This window comes from Cherax quadricarinatus, chromosome 39, assembly GCF_038502225.1.
Source record: "Cherax quadricarinatus isolate ZL_2023a chromosome 39, ASM3850222v1, whole genome shotgun sequence".
Lineage (NCBI taxonomy): Eukaryota > Metazoa > Arthropoda > Malacostraca > Decapoda > Parastacidae > Cherax > Cherax quadricarinatus.
In genome coordinates this window covers 32,786,524-32,808,433 of record NC_091330.1, presented here as the reverse complement: position 1 = coordinate 32,808,433, position 21,910 = coordinate 32,786,524, and the positions used below count along the sequence as shown (strand labels likewise).

The 21,910-nt window shown below is 44.8% G+C and overlaps 1 protein-coding gene across 2 annotated transcripts in view; it reads right to left on the bottom strand.

Moving 5' to 3' along the window:
- Nucleotides 1-9,883: 9,883 nt before the first annotated feature.
- The window catches only part of LOC128696230 (insulin receptor-like), a 442,718-nt gene continuing 430,691 nt past the window's right edge, over nt 9,884-21,910 (bottom strand). For both annotated transcript variants that reach the window (XM_070092553.1, XM_070092554.1), the window contains exon 23: nt 9,884-14,095. In XM_070092553.1, coding sequence (XP_069948654.1) covers nt 13,961-14,095 — 135 coding nt within the window. In that variant the 3' untranslated portion in view covers nt 9,884-13,960. The remainder of the gene's footprint in view (nt 14,096-21,910) is intronic.

Genomic DNA, 21,910 nt, shown 5'->3' with positions numbered 1-21,910 from the left:
CCAGCAGACTTTAGCACTCACTCTAGCAGACTTTAGCATTCACTTCAGCAGACTTTAGCACTCACTCTAGCAGACTTTAGCATTCACTCCAGCAGACTTTAGCACTCACTCCAGCAGACTTTGGCATTCACTCCAGCAGACTTTAGCATTCACTTCAGCAGACTTTAGCACTCACTCTAGCAGACTTTAGCATTCACTCCAGCAAACTTTAGCACTCACTCCAGCAGACTTTAGCACTCACTCCAGCAGACTTTAGCACTCACTCCAGCAGACTTTAGCACTAACTTCAGCAGACTTTAGCACTCACTCTAGCAGACTTTAGCATTCACTTCAGCAGACTTTAGCACTCACTCTAGCAGACTTTAGCACTCACTTCAGCAGACTTTAGCACTCACTCTAGCAGACTTTAGCATTCACTTCAGCAGACTTTAGCACTCACTCTAGCAGACTTTAGCATTCACTCCAGCAGACTTTAGCACTCACTCCAGCAGACTTTAGCATTCACTCCAGCACACTTTAGCATTCACTTCAGCAGACTTTAGCACTCACTCCAGCAGACTTTAGCATTCACTTCAGCAGACTTTAGCATTCACTCCAGCAGACTTTAGCACTCACTCCAGCAGACTTTAGCATTCACTTCAGCAGACTTTAGCATTCACTCCAGCAGACTTTAGCACTCACTCCAGCAGACTTTAGCACTCACTCCAGCAGACTTTAGCACTCACTCCAGCAGACTTTAGCATTCACTTCAGCAGACTTTAGCATTCACTCCAGCAGACTTTAGCACTCACTCCAGCAGACTTTAGCACTCACTCCAGCAGACTTTAGCACTCACTCAAGCAGACTTTAGCATTCACTTCAGCAGACTTTAGCATTCACTCCAGCAGACTTTAGCACTCACTCCAGCAGACTTTAGCACTCACTCCAGCAGACTTTAGCACTTACTCCAGCAGACTTTAGCATTCACTTCACCAGACTTTAGCATTCACTCCAGCAGACTTTAGCACTCACTCCAGCAGACTTTACCACTCACTCCAGCAGACTTTAGCACTCACTTCAGCAGACTTTAGCACTCACTCCAGCAGACTTTAGCATTCACTTCAGCAGACTTTAGCAGTCACTCCAGCAGACTTTAGCACTCACTCCAGCAGACTTTAGCATTCACTCCAGCAGACTTTAGCACTCACTCCAGCAGACTTTAGCATTCACTCCAGCAGACTTTAGCACTCACTCCAGCACACTTTAGCACTCACTCCAGCAGACTTTAGCACTCACTCCAGCAGACTTTAGCACTCACTTCAGCAGACTTTAGCACTCACTCCAGCAGACTTTAGCATTCACTCCAGCAGACTTTAGCACTCACTTCAGCAGACTTTAGCATTCACTCCAGCAGACTTTAGCATTCACTCCAGCAGACTTTAGCATTCACTTCAGCAGACTTTAGCATTCACTCCAGCAGACTTTAGCATTCACTCCAGCAAACTTTAGCACTCACTTCAGCAGACTTTAGCATTCACTCCAGCAGACTTTAGCATTCACTCCAGCAGACTTTAGCACTCACTTCAGCAGACTTTAGCATTCACTTCAGCAGACTTTAGCATTCACTCCAGCAGACTTTAGCACTCACTTCAGCAGACTTTAGCACTCACTTCAGCAGACTTTAGCATTCACTCCAGCAGACTTTAGCATTCACTTCACCAGACTTTAGCATTCACTTCACCAGACTTTAGAATTCACTCCAGCAGACTTTAGCACTCACTCAAGCAGACTTTAGCACTCACTACAGCAGACTTTAGCACTCACTCCAGCAGACTTTAACACTCACTCCAGCAGACTTTAGCACTCACTCCAGCAGACTTTAGCACTCACTCCAGCAGACTTTAGCACTCACTCCAGCAGACTTTAGCATTCACTCAAGCAGACTTTAGCATTCACTAAAGCAGACTTTAGCAATCACTCCAGCAGACTTTAGCACTCACTCCAGCAGACTTTAGCATTCACTCCAGCAGACTTTAGCATTCACTCCAGCAGACTTTAGCATTCACTTCAGCAGACTTTAGCATTCACTCCAGCAGACTTTAGCATTAACTCCAGCAGACTTTAGCACTCACTCCAGCAGATTTTAGCATTCACTTTAGCAGACTTTAGCATTCACTCTAGCAGACTTTAGCATTCACTCCAGCAGACTTTTGCATTCACTCCAGCAGACGACTTTATCATTCACTCTAGCAGACTTTAGCATTCACTCTAGCAAACTTTAGCATTCACTCTAGCAGACTTTAGCATTCACTCTAGCAGACTTTAGCATTCGCTCTAGCAGACTTTAGCATTAGCTCTAGCAGATTTTAGCATTCACTCTAGCAGACTTTAGCATCCACTCTAGCAGACTTTGGCATTCACTCTAGCAGACTTTAGCATTCACTCCAGCAGACTTTAGCACTCACTCCAGCAGACTTTAGCATTCACTCCAGCAGACTTTTGCACTCACTCCAGCAGACTTTAGCATTCACTCCAGCAGACTTTAGCACTCACTCCAGCAGACTTTAGCACTCACTCCAGCAGACTTTAGCACTCACTCCAGCAGACTTTAGCACTCACTTCAGCAGACTTTAGCACTCACTCCAGCAGACTTTAGCATTCACTCCAGCAGACTTTAGCACTCACTTCAGCAGACTTTAGCATTCACTCCAGCAGACTTTAGCATTCACTCCAGCAGACTTTAGCATTCACTTCAGCAGACTTTAGCATTCACTCCAGCAGACTTTAGCATTCACTCCAGCAGACTTTAGCACTCACTTCAGCAGACTTTAGCATTCACTCCAGCAGACTTTAGCATTCACTCCAGCAGACTTTAGCACTCACTTCAGCAGACTTTAGCATTCACTTCAGCAGACTTTAGCATTCACTCCAGCAGACTTTAGCACTCACTTCAGCAGACTTTAGCACTCACTTCAGCAGACTTTAGCATTCACTCCAGCAGACTTTAGCATTCACTTCACCAGACTTTAGCATTCACTTCACCAGACTTTAGAATTCACTCCACCAGACTTTAGCACTCACTCAAGCAGACTTTAGCACTCACTATAGCAGACTTTAGCACTCACTCCAGCAGACTTTAACACTCACTCCAGCAGACTTTAGCACTCACTCCAGCAGACTTTAGCACTCACTCCAGCAGACTTTAGCACTCACTCCAGCAGACTTTAGCATTCACTCAAGCAGACTTTAGCATTCACTAAAGCAGACTTTAGCAATCACTCCAGCAGACTTTAGCACTCACTCCAGCAGACTTTAGCATTCACTCCAGCAGACTTTAGCATTCACTCCAGCAGACTTTAGCATTCACTTCAGCAGACTTTAGCATTCACTCCAGCAGACTTTAGCATTAACTCCAGCAGACTTTAGCACTCACTCCAGAAGATTTTAGCATTCACTCTAGCAGACTTTAGCATTCACTCTAGCAGACTTTAGCATTCACTCCACCAGACTTTTGCATTCACTCCAGCAGACGACTTTATCATTCACTCTAGCAGACTTTAGCATTCACTCTAGCAAACTTTAGCATTCACTCTAGCAGACTTTAGCATTCACTCTAGGAGACTTTACCATTCTCTCTAGCAGACTTTAGCATTAGCTCTAGCAGATTTTAGCATTCACTCTAGCAGACTTTAGCATCCACTCTAGCAGACTTTGGCATTCACTCGAGAAAACTTTAGCATTCACTCTAGCAGACTTTAGCATTCACTTTAGCATACATTAGTATTCACTCCAGCAGAGTTTAGCATTCACTCAAGCAGACTTTAGCATTCACTCTAGCAGACTTTAGCTTTCACTCTAGCAGACTTCAGCTTTCACTCTAGCAGACATTAGGATTCATTCAGACAGGCTTTAGCATTCACTCTAGCAGACTTTAACATTCACTATAGAAGACTTTAGCATTCACTCTAGCAGACTTTAGCATTCACTCTAGCAGACTTTAGCATTCACTCTAGCAGATTTTAGCATTAGCTCTAGCAGACTTTAGCATTCATTCCAGCAGACTTTAGCACTCACTCTAGCAGACTTTAGCTTTCACTCTAGCAGACATTAGCATTCACTCAGACAGACTTTAGCATTCACTCTAGCAGACTTTAACATTCACTATAGCCGACTTTAGCATTCACTCTAGCAGACTTTAGCATTCACTTCAGCAGAATTTAGCATTCACTCCAGCAGACTTTAGCATTCACTTCAGCAGACTTTAGCATTCACTCCAGCAGACTTTAGCATTCACTCCAGCAGACTTTAGCATTCACTCCAGCAGACTTTAGCACTCACTCCAGCAGACTTTAGCACTCACTCCAGCAGACTTTAGCATTCACTCCAGCAGACTTTAGCATTTACTTCATCAGAATTTAGCATTCACTCCAGCAGACTTTAGCTTTCACTTCAGCAGACTTTAGCATTCACTCCAGCAGACTTTAGCATTCACTCCAGCAGACTTTAGCATTCACTCCAGCAGACTTTAGCATTCACTCCAGCAGACTTTAGCACACACTCCAGCAGACTCTAGCACTCACTCCAACAGACTTAGCATTCACTCTAGAAGACTTTAGCTTTCACTTCAGCAGACTTTAGCATTCACTAAAGCAGACTTTAGCATTCACTCCAGCAGACTTTAGCATTCACTCCAGCAGACTTTAGCATTCACTCTAGCAGACTTTAGCATTCACTCCAGCAGACTTTAGCATTCACTCCCCCAGACTTTAGCATTAACTCCAGCAGACTTTAGCACTCTCTCCAGCAGATTTTAGCATTCACTCTAGCAGACTTTAACATTCACTCAAGCAGATTTTAGCATTCACTCTAGCAGACTTTTGCATTCACTCCAGCAGACGACTTTAGCATTCACTCTAGCAGACTTTAGCTTTCACTCTAGCAGATTTTAGCATTCACTCTAGCAGACTTTAGCATTCACTCTAGCGGACTTTAGCATTCACTCTAGCAGACTTTAGCATTCACTTTAGCAGACAGTCACTCCAGCAGACATTTCTAGCAGTAAGCACTCTAGCAGATTTTAGCATTCACTCTAGCAGACAGCATTCACTCTCAGCATCCACTCTAGCAGACATTTCTAGCTGATTCTCTCCAGCAGACTTTAGCATTTACTCTAGCAGACTTCAGCACTCACTCCATCAGACTTTAGCATTCACTCCAGCAGACTTTAGCATTCACTCCAGCAGACTTTAGCACTCACTCCAGCAGACTGTAGCACTCACTCCAGCAGACTTTAGCATTCACTCCAGCAGACTTTAGCATTCACTTCAGCAGACTTTAGCATTCACTCCAGCAGACTTTAGCATTCACTTCAGCAGACTTTAGCATTCACTCTAGCAGACTTTAGCATTCACTCCAGCAGACTTTAGCACTCACTCCAGCAGACTTTAGCACTCACTCCAGCAGACTTTAGCATTGACTCCAGCAAACTTTAGCATTCACTTCAGCAGAATTTAGCATTCACTCCAGCAGACTTTAGCATTCACTTCAGCAGACTTTAGTATTCACTCCATCAGAGTTTAGCATTCACTCTAGCAGACTTTAGCAGTCACTCTAGCAGACTTTAGCATTCACTCCAGCAGACTTCAGCATCCACTACAGCAGACTTTAGCATTCACTCCAGCAGACTTTAGCATTCACTCCAGCAGACTTTAGCATTCACTCCAGCAGACTTTAGCATTCACTCCAGCAGACTTTAGCATTCACTCCAGCACACTTTAGCATTCACTCCAGCAGACTTTAGCATTAACTCCAGCAGACTTTAGCACTCACTCCAGCAGATTTTAGCATTCACTCTAGCAGACTTTAGCATTCACTCTAGCAGACTTTTGCATTCACTCCAGCAGACGACTTTAGCATTCACTCTAGCAGACTTTAGCATTCACTCTAGCAGATTTTAGCATTCACTCTAGCAGACTTTAGCATTCACTCTAGCAGACTTTAGCATTCACTCTAGCAGACTTTTGCATTCACTCCAGTAGACGACTTTAGCATTCACTCTAGCAGACTTTAGCATTCACTCTAGCAAACTTTAGCATTCACTCTAGCAGACTTTAGCATTCACTTTAGCAGACTTTAGTATTCACTCCAGCAGAGTTTAGCATTCACTCTAGCAGACTTTAGCATTCGCTCTAGCAGACTTTAGCATTCGCTCTAGCAGATTTTAGCATTCACTCTAGCAGACTTTAGCATTCACTCTAGCAGACTTTGGCATCCACTCTAGCAGACTTTGGCATTCACTCTAGCTGACTTCAGCATTCATTCCAGCAGACTTTAGCATTTACTCTAGCAGACTTCTGCTCTCACTCTAGCAGACTTTAGCTTTCACTCTAGCAGACATTAGCATTCATTAAGACAGGCTTTAGCATTCACTCTAGCAGACTTTAACATTCACTCTAGCAGACTTTAGCATTCACTCTAGCAGACTTTAGCATTCACTTCAGCAGACTTTAGCATTCACTCCAGCAGACTTTAGCAGTCACTCCAGCAGACTTTAGGAGTCACTCCAGCAGACTTTAGCATTCACTTCAGCAGACTCTAGCATTCACTCCAGCAGACTTTAGCATTCACTCGAGCAGATGCCTTTAGCATTCACTCTAGCAGAATTTAGCATTCACTCTAGCAGACTTTAGCTTTCACTCTAGCAAACTTTAACATTCACTCTAGCAGACTTTAGCATTCACTCTAGCAGACTTTAGCATTCACTCTAGCAGATTTTTGCATTCACTCTAGCAGATTTTAGCATCCACTATAGCAGACTTTGACATTCACTCTAGCAGACTTTGGCATTCACTCTAACAGACTTTTGCATTCACTCTAGCAGATTTTAGCATTTATTCCAGCAGACTTTAGCGTTGTCTCTAGCAGACTTTAAAATTCACTCTAGCAGACTTTGGCATTCACTCTAACAGACTTTTGCATTCACTCTAGCAGACTTTAGCATTCATTCCAGCAGACTTTAGCGTTGTCTCTAGCAGACTTTATGACTCACTCTAGCAGATTTTAGCATTCACTCTTGCAGACTTTAAAATTCACTCTAGCAGACTTTAAAATTCACTCTAGCAGACTTTAAGATTCACTCTAGCAGACATTAGCATTCACTCACACAGACTTTAGCATTCACTCCAGCAGACTTTAGCATTCACTCTAGCAGACTTTAGCATTCACTCTAGCAGACTTTAGTATTCACTCTAGCAGACTTTAGCATTCACTCTAGCAGAAGTTGGCATTCACTCTAGCAGACTTTAGCATTCATTCCAGCTGACTTTAACATTTACTCTAGGAGACTTTAGCACTCTAGCAGATTTTAGCATTCACTCTAGCAGACTTTAGCATTCACTCTAGCAGACTTTAGCATTCACTCCAGCAGACTTTAGCATTCACTCTAGCAAACTTTAGCATTCTCTAGCAAACTTTAGCATTCACTCTAGCAGACTTTAGCATTCACTCCAGCAGACTTTAGCATTCACTCTAGCAGATTTTAGCATTCACTCCAGCAGAGTTTAGCATTCACTCTAGCAGACTTTAGTATTCACTCTAGCAGACTTTAGCCTTCACTCTAGCAGATTTTAGCATTCACTCTAGCACACTTTAGCATTCACTCTAGGAGAATTTAGCATTCACTCCAGGAGACGACTTTAGCATTCACTCTAGCAGACTTTAGCATTCACTCTAGCAAACTTTAGCATTCACTATAGCAGACTTTAGCATTCACTCCAGCAGACTTTAGCATTCACTCTAGCAGACTTTAGCATTCACTCTAGTAGATTTTAGCATCCACTCTAGCAGACTTTAGCATTCACTCCAGCACACGACTTTAGCATTCACTCCAGCAGACGACTTTAGTATTCACTCTAGCAGACTTTAGCATCCACTCTAGCAGACTTTAGCATCCACTCTAGCAGACTTTGGCATTCACTCTAGCAGACTTTGGCATTCACTCTAGCAGACTTTGGCATTCACTCCAGCAGACTTTGGCATTCACTCTGGCAGACTTTAGCATCCACTCTAGCAGACTTTAGCATCCACTCTAGCAGACTTTGGCATTCACTCTAGCAGACTTTAGCATCCACTCTAGCAGACTTTAGCATCCACTCTAGCAGACTTTGGCATCCACTCTAGCAGACTTTGGCATTCACTCTAGCATACTTTAGCATCCACTCTAGCAGACTTTAGCATCCACTCTAGCAGACTTTGGCATTCACTCTAGCAGACTTTGGCATCCACTCTAGCAGACTTTGGCATCCACTCTAGCAGACTTTGGCATTCGCTCTAGCAGACTTTAGCATCCACTCTAGCAGACTTTAGCATCCACTCTAGCAGACTTTGGCATTCACTCTAGCAGACTTTGGCATCCACTCTAGCAGACTTTGGCATTCACTCTAGCAGACTTTAGCTTTCACTCTAGCAGACTTTATCATTCACTCTAGCAGACTTTGGCATCCACTCTAGCAGACTTTGGCATTCACTCTAGCAGACTTTGGCATTCACTCTGGCAGACATGTTGATTGTTTCCTCTTTCTAGGTGGATTCGCCTCGAAAACTTTGCACTGGACCTTGAACGAAATGCAAAATTCCTGTCCCCTGAAATAGCTAGCACCACCTGCCTGAATGCTGGCTGCCTTGGATCAAAACGTCTAGCGTTGGCTGGAAGCGAAGGTATTGGTCCATTGTGGTACGACACCAACAATCTTCTCTTCTAAATGTGATTAGAGCACTGCATTCCTTGTCCCAAGGTTCGTAGGTTCGAGGTCTCCTTCGACCAGAGATTAGCCTTTGTGATTATTTCGCGGTTGATGCTGTTCAACATATATATATATATATATATATATATATATATATATATATATATATATATATATATATATATATATATATATATATATATATATATATATATATATATATATATATATGTATAATGCAAGAATCACAAAGAAACAAACAACAAGGTGAAAAAAACCATGAGGAGAGTTGAATGATAATTCTAGGTCTTTCTTGTTGCCATCAACACATCAGAAGCTTGAAATGTAGCAGAGTAGAGAAGATCCAAGAAAAATGATCAAGCATCTTTGGTTGAATGAGGCAGAAAGAATGGAAGCAACAGACAGCAGGTAGGATGTGCCCAGAGGCATACCAATACCCATAGCCATAAAGACTGAATATTCTGTTCAAACTAAGAGGAACAAGGGACAAAAACTCTGGCTTCCAACCAACTTGCCCAGTTATTGCAGATTCTAATGATGCTGAAAACTGTGTTCGATTCCTGGGCAATTTGTATCGAATAGCAGTGTTGTGATGTCCTAAAATCTAGAGGTTTGCCAGTTTGTCCCATATAGGATAAGGTGCAACCATTGGAACCAATTCTGCGGACACCACCAGCAAACTGTTGAGGAGAATTCTTTATCACAATGATTCTTAACAATATGTTAATCCTTAAAAACTACTTGTTTATTAAGTATTATAAGGGCATTCAGAAGGACAGATAAATTCTCATTGTATGGGAGAACCAGCACATTTGTTGAGCTGAGGTGTTATCCCAAGCTCAGCTCTATGATTAGCTTTCCTAGCTGTCAGCAATGCAGATTCCACGAACTCTTAGTGTACCTCAGTTTCATGGCAATGTAAGATATTCACCTAATTTCTTCATCTAGGAACTCCGGGATGCACACTCGTTAAGCTATAAGAAGCACAGTAAAAACAAAATACACCTTTTAACTCTTGTCTCATGGTTGGAATTATAGTGAATGTGTGAACACACATTGGTGGCCTTCCAATATACTGTAAACTTAAATTTTCTGTCAACCCGGTACATCAACGCATCTAAAAATGGAAGTTTAAAATACACTTCATTTTTCAATGGAGATTTAATACACTGGACGAAAGGTTAGGTTTTGGTAAATGGCAGACACAAGATGTCACCTTCATATCTGAACCATTTAGCTTGACAGGGCAGGATATCTTTCAGCAGCCTAACCTCGATAAATTCCATGTAAATATTGCTCAATAGGAAGATAATAGATTACCCATGGCCATTCCTTGCCTTTGTGCATAATATTTCCCCTCAAACTCAAACTTGCAGTCAACTACACACAACTCTGTTCAATAATGGTACTTTTTTTGTTTTTTCAAAAGGCAAGGAGAACTTTTTTAATTGTTCTTCCAATTAAGATAACAAGTCGTTGACAAGGAATCACGTGAACAACATAGTGACATCAAAACTTACTAGTGTAAAATCATTAGATATGTTGACATTCTACAATTTGTCAATGAGATCAACTCCACAGGTTAGTAATTACTAAGAACATTACTGACTCACGAAATCGTAATGACACGATTGCAAACAAACCATACCACGGGTGGGGTTAGAACCCACGATCAGACGGTCTGGAGTTTCGTGACTCTCCGATCGCTGACTCTAACCCCACCCGTGGTATGGTTTCTTTACTAAGAATATTGCTCTGCTCAAATACTGACTGAGTATATATATTATCTTATCTTATCTTATCTTATCTTATCTTATCATTATGTTTTAGCCTAAATACATATTTCAAGTCTAGTGGTCATCGTGTGATCTGCAATCTTTTGCTAGATCGCAGCCAATGTTCTGACCACCCCTGCTCTAGGTGATGCAACATTCCTAGGATTATCTAACTGCACTCACCTATTGTGCTTGCAGAGGTCGAGTTCACTCTTCCTGCTCCATGAGCTTATCGTACCTCTTCTTAAAACTATGTATGGATCCTGCCTCCACTACTTGATTTCCCAGACTGTTCCACTTCCTGACAACTCTGTGACTAAAGAAATACTTCCTAATATCCCAGAGATTCATCTAAGTTGAACTCCAGGAGGCAGTTACTGGACCAGGCCTGCAGCCTGTCCAGATCCCTTTGTAATTCTGCCTGATCCTCATTCGATTAAATTCTTCTCATCAACTTCACATTATCTGCAAGCATGGACACTTCTGAGTGTATTCATTCTGTCACGTCATTTACATAAACCAGAAACAGCAACGGTGCTAGGACTGACCCCTGAGGAACCCCGCTCGTCACAGGTGCCCATTTTGACACCTTGTTGCATACCTTGACTTGCTGTTGTCTTCCTGACAGGTATTCCCTGATCCATTGCAGTACCTTCCTTGTTATACCTGCCTGGTCCTCCAGCTTTTGCATTTATCTCTTGTGCAGAACTGTGTCAAAAGCCTTCTTACAGTCGAAGAAAATGCAATCTACCCACCTTTCTCTCTCTTGTCTTACTGCTGTCACCCTGTCATAAAACTCCAGCAGGTGTATGACACAGGATTTCCCGTCCCTGAAACCATGCTAGTTAACATTGATAAGCTCATTCCTTTCAAGGTGCTCCACCACTCTTCTTTTGATAACCTTCTCCATGACTTTTCATTCTATACATGTCAATGACACTGGTCTGTAGTTTAATGCTTCATGTCTGTCTCCTGTTTTAAAAACAGGGACTACATTTGTTGTCTTCCATACCTCAGGTAGTCGTCCTGTTTCGATAAATATGTTGAAGATTGTTAACAGTTGTACACATAGCATCTCTGCTCCCTCTCTCAGGACCCATGGAGAGATGTTATCCGGCCCCATCACCTTTGAGGTATCAAGCTCATTTAGAAGCCTCTTCACATATTCTTCGGTTGTATGCATTGTGTCCAACACTTGATGGTGTACCTCAACTCTCCATCTTTCTGGAGCCCCTTCTGTCTCCTCTGTGAACACTTCTTTGAATCTCTTGTTGAGCTCCTTACATACTTCACGGTCATTTCTTGTGATCTATCCTTCCTTCCTCAACCTGATTACCTAGTCCTTGACTGTTGTTTTTCCTCCTGATGTGGCTGTACAACAGGTTCGGGTTACATTTGGATATCACTTCTATGTTATTTTCGTATTATCTTTGGGCCTCCCTTCTTACCTGTGCAAATTCATTTCTGGCTCTACGATTGCTCTCCTTATTTTCCTGGGTCCTTTATCTTCTATACTTCTTCCATTCTCTAGCACACATGGTTTTGGCCTCTCTACACCTTTGGGTTAATCAAAGGCTCATCCTGGCTTTCTCGTTATTTCTGTTACCTTAGGGTAAAAACCTCTCCTCAGCTTCCTTGTATATTGTTGTCACATATTTCATCATTTCATTTACGAAGTTCCCTGCCAGTTCTCTGTCCCTCTGAACCTCGTGCAGGAAATTCTTCATGTCTGTGTAGTCCCCTCTCTTGTAGTTTTGCTTCATTCGTCTTGCCCTTCCTGCTTCCCTCTCCACTTGTTACTCTACTATGCATTCGAAGCTCAGAATCACGTGTCACTGGCCCCGAGGTGTCCTTCATATATGTGTGTGTGTGTGTGTGTGTGTGTGTGTGTGTGTGTGTGTGTGTGTGTGTGTGTGTGTGTGTGTGTGTGTGTGTGTGCGTGTGTGTGTGTGTGTGTGTGTGTGTGTGTGTGCGTGTGTGTGTGTGTGTGTATGTATGTGTGTACTCACCTATTTGTGGTTGAAGGGGTCAAATCTCAGCTCCTAGTCCCAACTCTTCTCTAGTCCTTTCCATCTCAACTCTGCTCCATAAGCTTTATCGTACTTCTTAAAGTTATGTATGGATCCTGCCTCACTACATCACCCTCCAAACTGTTTCACTTCCTGACAGTCTGTGACTGAAGGAATATGTCCTAACATCCCTATGACTCATCTATGTTTTCAACTTCCAGTTTTCAACCCCTTCTTGTTATGTTCCATCTCTGCAACATTCTATCCCTATCCACCTTGTCAATTTTTCTCAGTATTTTATAAGTCGTTGTCATGCTCCCTCAATCTCTCCTGTCCTCCAGTGTCGTCAGGTTGATTTCCCTCTAATCGCAGACATGCCTCATAGCTTTGGAACCATTCTTGTTGCAAAGCTTTGCACTCTCTCTAATTTCTTGACGTGCTTGACCGGATGTGGGTTCCATACTGGTGCTACATACTCCAATATGGGCCTGAAGTACACGGTATACAGTGTCTTGAACGACCCCTTACTCAGGTGTTGAAATGCTATTCTTAGGTTTGCCAGGTGCCCATATGCTGCTGCATTTATATGTGATCGGTACGGTTCTCAACACAAGATTCTTTTCCTTGAATGAGGTTTGCAGCCTTTGGGCTCCTAGCCTGTACTGCGTCTGCGGTCTTCTTTGGCCTTCTCCAATCTTTACGATTTTGCACTTGGTGGGGTTAAACTCCAGGAGTCAGTTGTTGGACCAGCCTTGTAGCGTGTCCAGATTCCTTTGTAGTCATACCTGATCCTCATCCGTTTGAATTCTCCGCATTGGTTTCACATCGTCTGCGAACAGAGTCACCTCTCAATCTATCCCTTCCATCATGTCATTCACACATACTAGAAGCAGCAACGGCCCTAAAACTAATCCTTGTGGAACCCCACTCGTAACAGGCGCCTCTTTGACACCTCGTCATGTAGCATCCCTCATTGTTTCCTTTCTCTTAGGTATTCTGTAATCCATTGAAGTACCTTTCCTGTTATTCTTGCCTGCTCCTCTAGCTTCTGCACTGATCTCTCGTGCACAACTGTCTCGAAAGCATTTTTACAGTTTTCTTCCTGTTTGTGTATAATCCCCTTATTGTACTCTCCAAATTGTGGTTGCAAGGGTCGAAACCCACCTCTTCACTAGTTGCTGCTAAGTCCACTCTCTCTCTGCTTCTTTATCATACTTCTACTTAAAGCTATGTATGGATTCTGCCTCCACTACATCACTTTCCAGACTATTCCACTTCCTGAAAGCTTTGTGACTGAAGAAATGCTTCCTGACAATGTGCTTATGTGTGTGTACACACCTATTTCTTGTTTCAGGGGTTGAGTCACAGCTCCTGGCCTGTGTGTGTGTGTGTGTGTGTGTGTGTGTGTGTGTGTGTGTGTGTGCGTGTGTGATGATCAGTGATGGCTGAGGCAGAGAGAACGGTGCTTGGTAGTGTCAGTAGCTGGGTTGTTCTGGACGTCAGTGCTGTGAGATCTCATGATACAGGAGAGGGAGGCACAGGACGTCCTCTTATAGGGAGTCAAACGTACCTGGGAACAACAAACAGTTAATTTATAATTCATAGAGTCATCTCTCCAAGGGACACACACACACACACACACACACACACACACACACACACACACACACACACACACACACACACACACACACACACACACACACACAGGCCCCCCAAACCACAGTGTTGGAAAGGAAACTGAAGGTATGGTACACAAACGCTGATGGAATTACAAATAAGTGGGAGGAGTGGCATGAAAGAGTCAAAGAAGCATCACCGGACATCATAGCTCTCACAGAAACCAAGCTTACAGGTATGATAACAGATGCCATCTTTCCAACGGGATACCAAATCCTGAGGAAAGACAGAGGGAACAGGGGGGGTGGAGGAGTTGCTGATCAAAAATCGCTGGAATTTTGATGAGCTGGAGAGAGGAGATAGCGGAGAAGAAAGTGATTACATAGTGGGAACACTTCACTCTGGAGGTCCCAAGGTGGTAATAGCAGTGATGTATAACCCACCACAGAACAACAGGAGGCCAAGGCAAGAGTACGACGAGAGCAATAGAGCGATGGTTGACACACTGGCTAGAGTGGCCAGAAGAGCTCATGCATGCAGGGCAAAGCTCCTGATCATGGGTGACTTTAACCACAAGGAGATCGATTGGGAGAACTTGGACCCACATGGGGGCCAAGATACATGGAGGGCTAAGATGATGGAGGTGGTACTGGAGAACTTCATGTACCAACACGTAAGGGACACTACAAGAGAGAGAGGAGAGGATGAACCAGCAAGGCTGGACTTAGTATTCACCTTCAGTAGTGCAGATATCGAGGACATCACATATGAAAGACCCTTTGGGGCCAGAGACCATGTGGTTTTAAGCTTCGAATACACAGTAGAGCTACAAGTGGAGGGAGAAGCAGGAAGGCCAGGACGAATGAAGCCAAACTACAAGAAAGGGGACTACACAGGAATGAGGAACTACCTGAACGGGGTTCAGTGGGACAGAGAACTGGCAGGGAAGCCAGTTAATGAGATGATGGAATATGTAGCAACAAAATGCAAGGAGGCTGAGGAGAGGTTTGTACCCAAGGGTAACAGGATTAATGAAAAAGCCAGGATGAGCCCATGGTTTACCCAAAGGTGCAGGGAGGCAAAAACCAAGTGTGCTAGGGAATGGAAGAAATATAGAAGGCAAAGGACCCAGGAGAATAAGGAGAACAGTCGTAGAGCCAGAAACGAATATGCACAGATAAGAAGGGAGGCCCAAAGACAATATGAAAATGACATAGCAGCGAAAGCCAAATCTGACCCGAAACTGTTGTACAGCCACATCAGGAGGAAAACAACAGTCAAGGACCAGGTAATCAGGCTAAGGAAGGAAGGAGGAGAGACAACAAGAAATGACCGTGAAGTATGTGAAGAACTCAACAAGAGATTCAAAGAAGTGTTCACAGAGGAGACAGAAGGGACTCCAGAAAGACGGAGAGGTGGGGCACACCACCAAGTGCTGGACACAGTGCACACAACCGAGGAAGAAGTGAAGAGGCTTCTGAGTGAGCTAGATACCTCAAAGGCAATGGGGCCAGATAACATCTCCCCATGGGTATTGAGAGAGGGAGCAGAGGCTCTATGTGTACCCCTAACAACAATATTCAATACATCTATCGAAACAGGGAGATTGCCTGAGGCATGGAAGACAGCAAATGTAGTCCCAATCTTTAAAAAAGGAGACAGACATGAAGCATTAAACTACAGACCAGTGTCACTGACATGTATAGTATGCAAAATCATGGAGAAGATTATCAGGAGAAGAGTGGTGGAACACCTAGAAAGGAATGATCTCATCAACAGCAGCCAACATGGTTTCAGGGACGGGAAATCCTGTGTCACAAACCTACTGGAGTTCTATGACATGGTGACAGCAGTAAGACAAGAGAGAGAGGGGTGGGTGGATTGCATTTTCTTGGACTGCAAGAAGGCGTTTGACACAGTTCCACACAAGAGATTGGTGCAAAAACTGGAGGACCAAGCAGGGATAACAGGGAAGGCACTACAATGGATCAGGGAATACTTGTCAGGAAGACAGCAGCGAGTCATGGTACGTGGCGAGGTGTCAGAGTGGGCACCTGTGACCAGCGGGGTCCCGCAGGGGTCAGTCCTAGGACCAGTGCTGTTTCTGGTATTTGTGAATGACATGACGGAAGGAATAGACTCTGAGGTGTCCCTGTTTGCAGATGACGTGAAGTTGATGAGAAGAATACACTCGATCGAAGACCAGGCAGAACTACAAAGGGATCTGGACAGGCTGCAGACCTGGTCCAGCAATTGGCTCCTGGAGTTCAATCCCACCAAGTGCAAAGTCATGAAGATTGGGGAAGGGCAAAGAAGGCCGCAGACGGAGTACAGTCTAGGGGGTCAGAGACTACAAACCTCACTCAAGGAAAAAGATCTTGGGGTGAGTATAACACCAGGCACATCTCCTGAAGCGCACATCAACCAAATAACTGCTGCAGCATATTGGCGCCTAGCAAACCTCAGAACAGCATTCCGACATCTTAATAAGGAATCATTCAGGACCCTGTACACCGTGTATGTTAGGCCCATATTGGAGTATGCGGCACCAGTTTGGAACCCACACCTAGCCAAGCACGTGAAGAAACTAGAGAAAGTGCAAAGGTTTGCAACAAGACTAGTCCCAGAGCTAAGAGGTATGTCCTACGAGGAGAGGTTAAGGGAAATCAACCTGACGACACTGGAGGACAGGAGAGATAGGGGGGACATGATAACGACATACAAAATACTGAGAGGAATTGACAAGGTGGACAAAGACAGGATGTTGTTAGGTAAGACACATATGCAACAGTTAGACAACTTTATTCCGAAACGTTTCGCCTACACAGTAGGCTTCTTCAGTCGAATACAGAAAGTAGGCAGGAACAGTAGAGATGTGAAGACGATGTAATCAGTCCATCACCCTTGTAGTCGTAGAATTTGAGGTTGTCAGTCCCTCGGCCTGGAGAAATTCAGTTCCATAGTCAGAGATTGGACACAGTAACAAGGGAACACAGTTGGAAGCTGAAGACACAGATGAATCACAGGGATGTTAGGAAGTATTTCTTCAGCCACAGAGTAGTCAGTAAGTGGAATAGTTTGGGAAGCGATGTAGTGGAGGCAGGATCCATACATAGCTTTAAGCAGAGGTATGATAAAGCTCACGGCTCAGGGAGAGTGACCTAGTAGCGATCAGTGAAGAGGCGGGGCCAGGAGCTCGGACTCGACCCCCGCAACCTCAACTAGGTGAGTACAACTAGGTGAGTACACACACACACACACACACACACACACACACACACACACACACACAAATACAAAAAAAAGCACAATACCATCACTACCATCACTACCATCACTACCATCACTACCGTCACCACCTTCACTACCATCACTACCGTCACCACCTTCACTACCATCACTACCATCACTACCGTCACCACCTTCACTACCATCACTACCGTCACCACCTTCACTACCATCACTACCGTCACCACCTTCACTACCATCACTACCATCACTACCATCACTACCGTCACCACCTTCACTACCATCACTACCGTCACCACCTTCACTACCATCACTACCATCACTACCGTCACCACCTTCACTACCATCACTACCGTCACCACCTTCACTACCATCACTACCATCACTACCATCACTACCGTCACCACCTTCACTACCATCACTACCGTCACCACCTTCACTACCATCACTACCGTCACCACCTTCACTACCATCACTACCATCACTACCGTCACCACCTTCACTACCATCACTACCGTCACCACCTTCACTACCATCACTACCATCACTACCGTCACCACCTTCACTACCATCACTACCATCACTACCGTCACCACCTTCACTACCATCACTACCATCACTACCATCACTACCATCACTACCATCACTACCGTCACCACCTTCACTACCATCACTACCATCACTACCGTCACCACCTTCACTACCATCACTACCATCACTACCGTCACCACCTTCACTACCATCACTACCATCACTACCGTCACCACCTTCACTACCATCACTACCATCACTACCGTCACCACCTTCACTACCATCACTACCGTCACCACCTTCACTACCATCACTACCGTCACCACCTTCACTACCATCACTACCGTCACCACCTTCACTACCATCACTACCATCACTACCATCACTACCGTCACCACCTTCACTACCATCACTACCTTCACTACCATCACTACCATCACTACCGTCACCACCTTCACTACCATCACTACCATCACTACCATCACTACCATCACTACCGTCACTACCATCACTACCGTCACCACCTTCACTACCATCACTACCTTCACTACCATCACTACCATCACTACCGTCACCACCTTCACTACCATCACTACCATCACTACCATCACTACCATCACTACCATCACTACCTTCACTACCATCACTACCGTCACCACCTTCACTACCATCACTACCATCACCATCACTACCACCGTCACTACCATCACTACCGTCACCTTCACTACCATCACTACCATCACTACCTTCACTACCATCACTACCGTCACCATCACTACCATCACATCCACCTTCACGACCATCACTCCCCTCACCACCTTCACTACCATCACTACCGTCACCACCTTCACTACCATCACTACCGTCACCACCTTCACTACCATCACTACAGTCACCACCTTCACTACCATCACTACCTTCACTACCTTCACTACCATCACTACCGTCACCACCTTCACTACCATCACTACCATCACTACCACCTTCACTACCATCACTACCGTCACTACCTTCACTACCTTCACTACCATCACTACCGTCCCCACCTTCACTACCATCACCACCTTCACTACCATCACTACCGTCACCACCTTCACTACCATCACTACCTTCACTACCATCACTACCATCACTACCTTCACTACCATCACTACCTTCACTACCGTCACCACCTTCACTACCATCACTACCATCACTACCTTCACTACCATCACTACCGTCACCACCTTCACTACCATCACTACCGTCACCACCTTCACTACCATCACTACCATCACTACCGTCACCACCTTCACTACCATCACTACCATCACTACCGTCACCACCTTCACTACCATCACTACCGTCACCACCTTCACTACCATCACTACCGTCACTACCTTCACTACCATCACTACCATCACTACCATCACTACCGTCACCACCTTCACTACCATCACTACCTTCACTACCATCACTACCGTCACCACCTTCACTACCATCACTACCGTCACCACCTTCACTACCATCACTACCGTCACCACCTTCACTACCATCACTACCATCACTACCTTCACTACCATCACTACCGTCACCACCTTCACTACCATCACTACCGTCACCACCTTCACTACCATCACTACCTTCACTACCATCACTACCGTCACCACCTTCACTACCATCACTACCATCACTACCATCACTACCGTCACCACCTTCACTACCATCACTACCGTCACCACCTTCACTACCATCACTACCGTCACCACCTTCACTACCATCACTACCATCACTACCATCACTACCGTCACCACCTTCACTACCATCACTACCGTCACCACCTTCACTACCATCACTACCATCACTACCATCACTACCATCACTACCGTCACCACCTTCACTACCATCACTACCATCACTACCGTCACCACCTTCACTACCATCACTACCGTCACCACCTTCACTACCATCACTACCTTCACTACCATCACTACCATCACTACCATCACTACCTTCACTACCATCACTACCATCACTACCGTCACCACCTTCACTACCATCACTACCGTCACCACCTTCACTACCATCACTACCGTCACCACCTTCACTACCATCACTACCGTCACCACCTTCACTACCATCACTACCATCACTACCATCACTACCGTCACCACCTTCACTACCATCACTACCGTCACCACCTTCACTACCATCACTACCGTCACCACCTTCACTACCATCACTACCGTCACCACCTTCACTACCATCACTACCGTCACCACCTTCACTACCATCACTACCATCACTACCATCACTACCGTCACCACCTTCACTACCATCACTACCATCACTACCATCACTACCGTCACCACCTTCACTACCATCACTACCGTCACCACCTTCACTACCATCACTACCGTCACCACCTTCACTACCATCACTACCATCACTACCATCACTACCATCACTACCGTCACCACCTTCACTACCATCACTACCGTCACCACCTTCACTACCATCACTACCGTCACCACCTTCACTACCATCACTACCGTCACCACCTTCACTACCATCACTACCGTCACCACCATCACTACCGTCACCACCTTCACTACCATCACTACCATCACTACCATCACTACCGTCACCACCTTCACTACCATCACTACCATCACTACCATCACTACCGTCACCACCTTCACTACCATCACTACCATCACTACCATCACTACCATCACTACCATCACTACCATCACTACCATCACTACCATCACTACCATCACTACCATCACTACCGTCACCACCTTCACTACCATCACTACCTTCACTACCATCACTACCGTCACCACCTTCACTACCATCACTACCTTCACTACCATCACTACCTTCACTACCATCACTACCTTCACTACCATCACTACCGTCACCACCTTCACTACCATCACTACCTTCACTACCATCACTACCGTCACCACCTTCACTACCATCACTACCGTCACCACCTTCACTACCATCACTACCTTCACTACCATCACTACCGTCACCACCTTCACTACCATCACTACCGTCACCACCTTCACTACCATCACTACCGTCACCACCTTCACTACCATCACTACCGTCACCACCTTCACTACCATCACTACCATCACTACCTTCACTACCATCACTACCGTCACCACCTTCACTACCATCACTACCGTCAACCACCTTCACTACCATCACTACCGTCACCACCTTCACTACCATCACTACCGTCACCACCTTCACTACCATCACTACCGTCACCACCTTCACTACCATCACTACCGTCACCACCTTCACTACCATCACTACCGTCACCACCTTCACTACCATCACTACCGTCACCACCTTCACTACCATCACTACCTTCACTACCATCACTACCGTCACCACCTTCACTACCATCACTACCGTCACCACCTTCACTACCATCACTACCGTCACCACCTTCACTACCATCACTACCGTCACCACCTTCACTACCATCACTACCATCACTACCGTCACCACCTTCACTACCATCACTACCGTCACCACCTTCACTACCATCACTACCTTCACTACCATCACTACCGTCACCACCTTCACTACCATCACTACCGTCACCACCTTCACTACCATCACCGTCACCACCTTCACTACCATCACTACCGTCACCACCTTCACTACCATCACTACCGTCACCACCTTCACTACCATCACTACCATCACTACCTTCACTACCATCACTACCGTCACCACCTTCACTACCATCACTAAAATAACTACCTTCTTACCATATATGTTTCCTATGGCTTTATCGTTTCCCTGCTAATTTAGCTATAAATACTTGTCGTATTCTAAATGCTGTATGACTCTTACTGGTTTATCGCTTCCTCATGTATATAATAATTACCCGTCATTCTCCAGGTGATACATTACCTCAAGAAATCAGTTAAATACTATTATTCTTATTAATTACCTCCAGTTCCACAAGCTTTGC